General features: G+C 52.0%; 1 protein-coding gene across 1 annotated transcript; it reads right to left on the bottom strand.

Moving 5' to 3' along the window:
• Positions 1–1660: 1660 nt before the first annotated feature.
• LOC119395034 (protein unc-13 homolog D) lies at positions 1661–4279 on the bottom strand. Its single transcript, XM_037662327.1, has one exon. The coding sequence runs from the start codon at positions 4277–4279 to the stop codon at positions 1661–1663; it is 2619 nt and encodes an 872-aa protein (XP_037518255.1).
• Positions 4280–7609: the final 3330 nt, after the last annotated feature.

The raw sequence follows: 7609 nt of genomic DNA on the forward strand, positions 1-7609 counted from the left end.
ATATAATTTTTTTTGTCGAGCCTGGTGGCACACTTGTCACCGTCCCGTTATAAAGGAGACGCTCATAGCATCCATCCAGGTCACGCGCTGACACGGTGCAACGCGTACGTGTGGTCAGGCCTTTTAATTTATTTAATCACCGTCAACTGCAAAAGCATCAACAAAGTGAGCAGCTGCGTAGGTTCGCGTGTTGCCTTACGGACGCGTAGTGGGCCCTTCGCCGAGTCGCAAAAGGGAGAATTATGGCGTAGTGGGCACTTAACTGTACTTGTAGTAGGCATTCTAGGATAGTTTGAAACGACCGATGTTAAGCGCACAGTCGTTCGTTTCCTTACGGTACGGATGAGACATGCACCAAGAACCGAAGCCAGGCTAGCAACTCAGAAGGCGATACGCTAGGGGCCCGATTACGCTATCGCGTTCTACTCTTGAAGGCGAAGCTCAAGCGTCCTCCAAGTTTTTAATGCGGCGCTTTCCTAAAATTAAGGGCTCAAACTACTTGCACTAGTATTCATGTGGTCTTACGATAAGTATGTTTCAAGAGCATTTTATTGCATGTAAAGCTAAACACCTTCATTTTTTTAGCTTTTACAGCGGCTTTTACAGAGCAGGGGCGGCACATCGGTGAATACAATTCACCGATGTGCCTCTTCCGCCATTGGCCTCACCCCTGAATTTAGCTGTATAAAATTTGCCTTGCAGGCGCATTTACACATCCAAACACTACACACGAAAATCCGGTTCGTTGTACAAGGGAATTCGGTGATTACTTGGAAAAGTGGTTCGTGACCCCTCTAAAGGAGCATACACTAAATTCAAAAGGAACTTGCTGGATAGACATTTCGAATAGGATGTGTGATTAGCTAAGGTTCGAAATTGTGTCAGCTGTGTGTCGTGTGCTAAACGTCTTCACTGGTTATCCACCGTCACACAGTGGAATGGCTCCTCAAGTTTTTAACGCGTTAAAGAGCTCGTTTCGCAGAAATCACGGTGTCGGCGTCGGTGTCGGCGCCATTAGTTCTCAGCGAAAAATCCGCGTCGTCCGTGAGCAAAAGGCCGAATTCGATGCAAATTAATATCTTTGGTTCAAGTGGGAGGCGTTATAGGATATAGTTTGAAATCGTTAATGTTGCGCGAGCAGACGTTCCTTTTGTTGAGGCACGGTTGAGGTGTCCATCGAGAAGCGAAAGCAAGCTAGCGACTGAGAAGGCGATGCGAACGGGGCCAAATTACGCTATCGCGTTCTACTCTTGAAGGCGGAGTTCAAGCTTCGTCCAATTTTTTTTTCCTTCTTGTTTTTTTTTTTGTTTACTATTTGTGATTTCTCTCTCCAGTCGAAGAACAATAAAATCGTGTGTTAGCAGCTGCTGGTATTGACAATTTGCAACAAAATACAAAATTCAGTAATCGACGTACAGTTCCATTTTCACAGGTATACAAGCATTAGCTTTTACTTTATCACTAATGCAATTAAATGGACCGTGAATGACCGTTGCGAAATTCCACATTCGTTCGAGTGCGCTCGAAAACATCCGTCATACTTGTGCTCCAGGATCAACAGCTGGAGGGATTATTAAACTTGTACGCGCGCCAAGGGAGGTGCAGAGTGACTATATTTTACTTTCGCGTTGCGATGATGAAATGCGTGCAAAAGCGTTTCTCATACTATGACTACCCCAGCGCTTTTGGATAAGTGAACGTCGTGCTCTTCTAACGCGCGGACTACTTCGTTCAAATTGATGTCGAGGGCAGCGTAAGACTTAGTGTTCAGTTCTTCTACAGGTAGACCAGCGCCTCCGGCGTGGAACACGTCTCTCAGCTGAAAGAGCGCCCTCTGCAGCCCTGCGAAGCTCAAGGGCGCCGTCGTGAAACGATACAAGTAATTTTCCTGGACCAGTGACGCCTCTTTCCTGATTGAGCTGACGTTGGACCTCCACAGGAGTCGGAGCATCTTTCTGAACGCAATCTCGTCCAAGTGGTCGTGAAGCGTCCCTATGCAGGCGTCCACGTACTGCACGAGGTCGTGAAGGGCGCGGTCTTGCAAGTGCCTGGAGCTCGCGTCGCAGACGTTAGACACCCTCTTGCGGAGTTCCGGTTCGAGTCTATCGACCACTTCGGTGCAGATGCGAGACATGGACATCAGAGACGCGTCCAGAGCTTGTTCCAGAGGGAAACGAGCTTCGCTAGCTCTCTCGGCAATGTCACTGCACTCGTTCAGGCACACAGCGTCCACTTGCGTAATGGTCTCCTGCAAGAAGGATGCGATGCGCGCGAAGCTGCTTATGGCCACGCAGAGCTGGGAAGAAACTTCAAACTCGCCGACGACGTCAAAGTAGCCGGCAGACTCTACACGGCTCGAAAGGGCGCGCACGAAGTGCTTGCAGTCTTCGGCCACCGCCGTGGTGAAGGCTCGAACGCAGCGAAAATTGCGAGTATCGAGTTTCCGCCAGAGTTCAACGTAGCGGCTGTGCAGGATGTCGACTGTGTCTCGAACGGCCGACCCGTACTTCACGTTGCGGGCGAGCGGGGTCATGTCGTCCTTGTTCACGAGATCGGATATCCACCCCGACACGGGACTTCTCGCCATTTCGAACCACAGTAGTATGAGGTCGAAGCCGAACCAATCTTGGAGCTTGTCAGTTCTCATGGGGTCGCGACTCGTTACCAGGGAACTGGAGACCTTCTTCCGAAATCTTTGGAAGATGTAGAAAAGCCGCAAGCTCTCTTCCACTGCTTTCGAGCGGGAGACGTCGTCAGTCGGTTTATCTAAAACTGAGGTGCAGAAAGTCTCAATTCTTGTCTGGAACGCTTGGCAAATAAAGGCATCCAGTTCCTTGTACACAATCTGCGTGTACGTTTCGTTCCAGGCAGCCTTAAAGATTCGGTCAGCCTCTTGGTGATAGGCCTCTATGGTTGAAAGTATTCTCAGAACAATATACGTCAGCGCATCATCGTCGCGCAGTTCTTCTGGCTTCAGCAGACTTTGGTACCACGCTGAAGCATCCTTCTGTATTTCTACGCCAGCAGGGTCCGTAACTTCCGTCTCCACGAGAGCTTCAATGGTAACGCAGCAAAACAGAAGCCCGAGCAAATCAATACGATGGTATTTCTTGGCAAAATCAAAGTTTTCGTGCATCCTAGACAAGCGTTCCAGACAAGGATCGGTCAGGGCCTTGACCACCACCTCCAAGGAGTTGACGACGAGCTGGTCTTTCGTCTCTTTCATCGAAGTCCTGATTTGCGTCAACAGGTGGCACAGCGCAGAAAAGTTCAGTCTTGTCTTCTTAGACCTAACGACGTTCGCCACAGCCGTTATCTGGCACAGCTGCTGCTCTACGCATGAAAGGTTGTGGTACTGCGAATGGCGAAACAGTAACGTGAGGCCCTCTTCCGCGAGACACTGCTCCCACTGGATCCATGTGAGAGGCAGACCTTCCGCCACCGTCGAGGCATGTTGTAGCAAGAAAATGAGGCAGAGGTAGTAGTGATATCGCAGAACCGTCTGTCGGTCGAGTCGCTTCTGGGTCTTGCACTCGAAAGCGAGTCTCACGTAAATGCGGCCGTACGCTCCTCGACCACCCGTGTCCGCGAGACGCAGCCACTGCTCGCAGCCAGTGCAGGGTATCTCGTTGACAAAGAGCGATGTCGTACCCATGAAGTCGTCAGCACCGTCCACAGAACACACGGTCTCGAACAACTCCCTCAGGAAGTGCAGGCATGAGAAGCACGAGCGCACGTCCCGCAACTCGCGGAACACGCCGCAGACGGTCCGCGGATCTTTGTCCCAAACGGCCAGCTGAAATGCGTCTGAGCCCGGGTCAGCGATGCGAATACGGAATCTTTCGTCCCACATGGGGCACACTGTCCTGTTCTTGACGGTGGTCACCTGCGCGTCTGAGCTACCGACGCGCAGGACACAGTATGGGTCGGACTTTCCGCTGACGTCCCTGGCCACGAGACCTTCGGCCTGAACAACAGTGACGAGCAGGTCCACGTCGACCATCGGCAGCTTGGAGGCGAGGTGCGACAGCTTCTCCTCGCCCGAAGCCTGCAGGACTTCGGCGAAAGTGGCGTTCACGTAGCTGCGCAGCTCCTCGTTCACTGCTCCGTATGGCTTCGTCGGTTTACCGACGCCCGTCTCGGCCATGTGCAGGCACTGGACGCACAACCTCAAGAAGTCTGGCTGCGATATAGGATAGAAAAGTCTCTCAAGCTCCTGGGCGGAATTGAGGTTGCCCTCGTAGATTTCGACGGGGCTCGGCGAGCCGCTGGGAACCATATGCAACTTCGTTCTCTTTATCCCCTTGCAGATTCTGATTTGCATACTCTTCAAGGAAATATTCCGTGATTAAAACAATGGAAGCTGCTTCATTACCGAAGTAAATGATATGCGAATGGCAAGACATAGTGCTGCAGTTTTCCTACGCGAGATCAAACTTGAAGTAACTTTGTTCAAAAATGCATTGTTGGTTTTCTTTTTTTCCCCTTTCTGCCGTCAGAATCATGATCGAACCACCATAGTGGGTTGAGCCACGCTACTATAGGTACCAACCAGCCATCTTAAGCGGGTTGGGGGTTGTTGGCGAGGGCTGAAAGGGCTATGTTAGATATTCAAAGAGACAGCTCGCTGAGCGGGAGGAGTATGCGCCGCTACCAAAACAACTGTGCTTCACTCCGAAATAACTTCTTGGACAAGTTATTGTTTAAATTTACTATACACACTTCTTCCTGGCGTGAAATTCATATCGTGAAAAGGAGACAGGGAAGGGACAGGCAGTGCAGCGTTGAGACGGGCAGTGTCCGTCCTGTGTCCGCTTTTAACGATTTAAAGGGGCCCTGCAACACTCTTCCAAGTAATCATCTAATGGCTTCATTCAAAGAGCATATTGCCTCACGAACCGACCGCAGCTAAAGTTTTTAGAATCCGTAAAGTACGATCGTAGTTACGGGGATTTCATCAAGGAAATATATCCAGCCAAAAACGGACGAGCACAGGAAACGGTCAAGGAGATAGGAAGCGGTAATGCACCAACTAGCCCAACAACGAGTTCTCCTACAGGGAATTGCCGCACGGTTCAAGCCCTGTCTCTCTCTTTTCGTACCAGCGAGCGTGCTGAAAGCTACGCAGGGAGGGGAATGACAAGGTGGCAAGAAGATGCGTCCCTTCGTCAGCGCGCGTCATGACCTTGAGCACTTTCTTTTCACTTTCTCTTCGATCGTGCGGATTACTTTCAGTGTGGTCGCGAACGCGGGCGCGTGGCGGCATCCCGCGGCGGCCACGGTAACTATGCAGCGCGCCATGCTGAAATCAGCCAACGGCCGTGGACTTGGGTATATGGCGCAGTGGTTTGTGTATATGGCATCATTTGTAGAGAGAAGAGGGAGCGATTTCTAGCTGACTTCGAGAATTAATTGTAAATTCCAGGACGCGTGCTGCGCCCTAATGTTTCGCTCGCGTGTTCTCAGAACCTCGATCGACTACCGATCGGCAGCGATCGGCAGAAAAAGTGTTGAGGGCCCCCTTAAATCTCGAGCCATGAACACGTATGCCCAGTTGTGAAACGTCGTTACTATCTCCCTTATTTATGACATGTCACAGAGCGCTGGCATTCTTCGTCGGCTTCGTCGGCCTTGTCGGCTCTTCCCTTTTATCTCAGTGTAACAAACATTACATACATATTGTCACGTGGTCGTGACGTCGACGAAGACAACAGTCAGCACGTCCGAGATGAAACTGTTTATTTGGCCGAACTTGTGGCCGAGAAACTGAGGACTATAACTACAGCAATACACGCTGTACAATGATAGCGGCGAAAAGGGCGTCGTCCGTCGATCAACTGACAAGCGGTCAAGCGCGTCGACTTTTATACAGGCGCTATGGAACTTTCCAGCAATATCGCTGGTGGCGGCGTTATCTCTCGACAAAGCTGAAACATTCGCGTGCGGCGCGCGATCTTAACAAAAACGATCTACTAAAATCGTGAAGCTTCTCGAACACTGCTTTGCGGCCAGCGTCGAGCGTTGATAACCGTCCTTGCTGGTCAAACTCGAACACATCAAAATAAAAGAAGAAGCGGGCGTGGCATTGCCCCCCTCTGAAAAAGCATCGTCCCGATGCTTGCAACAGAATATGGAAAGGAAAAAAAACAAATGCATACACAAATAAATTACAATAACAAAGGAAAAAGTAGAGTCTCCAGGTTCGCTAACGCGCAAAAAACGGCTTAAGGCGCACGACATGGACGACTTCAGGTCGTTCGCGGCGTCGCTGGGAGTTCGTAATGCCGTCCGGGACGACGTCGTAGTCAAGAGCGCCGTGACGTCGAAGCACCTTGTATGGGCCGAAGTATCGCCGAAGAAGTTTTTCACTGAGCCCACGTCGGCGTATCGGCGTCCAGACCCACACACGGTCACCGGGTTGGTACTCCACGTGGCGTCGTCGAAGATTATAGTGACGGCTGTCGACCCTTTGCTGGTTCTTGATGCGCAGGCGGGCGAGCTGTCGAGCTTCTTCGGCGCGTTGCAAATAGGCGGCAACGTCGAGATCGTCTGCGTCGGTGGCGGTTGGTAGTATTGCGTCGAGCGTCGTTTCCGGGCTCCTTCCGTAGACCAGCTTATACGGCGTCATTTGCGTCGTTTCTTGCATGGCCGTGTTGTATGCGAAGGTCACATACGGAAGGATGGCATCCCACCTCTTGTGTTCGACGTCGACATACATGGCCAGCATGTCGGCGATGGTCTTGTTTAGCCGCTCGGTGACGCCATTGGTCTGTGGGTGGTACGCTGTGGTCCGGCGGTGGCTTGTTTGGCTGTATCTCAGTATTGCCTGAGTTAGGTCAGCAGTAAACGCCGTACCTCTGTCGGTGATGAGGACCTCTGGGGCGCCATGACGCAGGAGGATGTTCTCAACGAAGAACTTCGCTACCTCGGCGGCACTGCCTCTGGGTAGGGCCCTTGTCTCGGCGTAGCGGGTGAGGTAGTCGGTAGCTACGACGATCCATTTGTTTCCGGTATTGGACGTCGGGAACGGCCCCAGTAAGTCCATCCCAATTTGCTGGAACGGCCGTCGAGGTGGCTCGATAGGCTGCAGAAGTCCGGCTGGCCTAGTCGGCGGTGTCTTGCGTCGCTGACAGTCCCGGCAGGTCTTGACGTAGCGAGTTACGTCGGCGACGAGGCGCGGCCAGTAGTACTTTTCCTGTATTCTTGCGAGCGTGCGAGAAACACCGAGGTGTCCAGACGTCGGGTCGTCATGCAGAGCCTGGAGGACCTCTGGTCGCAATGTCGAGGGCACTACGAGAAGGGAATCGGCTCGAAGCGGCGAGAAGTTCTTCTTAAGGAGAACACCGTTGCGCAAGAAAAACGACGTCAGTCCTCGCGTGAATACCTTGGGAACAACGGTGGTCCTGCCCTCGAGGTATTCCACAAGGCCCCTGAGTTCTGGGTCCGCTCGCTGTCGTTCGGCGAAGTCTTCGGCACTTATGGTTCCCAAGAAGCAGTCATCCTCCATGTCGTCCTGCGGCGGTGGGTCGACGGGGGCGCGGGACAGGCAGTCAGCGTTGGAGTGTTTTCTTCCGGACTTGTAAACGACGGTTATGTCAAATTCTTGAAG

This window comes from Rhipicephalus sanguineus, chromosome 5, assembly GCF_013339695.2.
Source record: "Rhipicephalus sanguineus isolate Rsan-2018 chromosome 5, BIME_Rsan_1.4, whole genome shotgun sequence".
Lineage (NCBI taxonomy): Eukaryota > Metazoa > Arthropoda > Arachnida > Ixodida > Ixodidae > Rhipicephalus > Rhipicephalus sanguineus.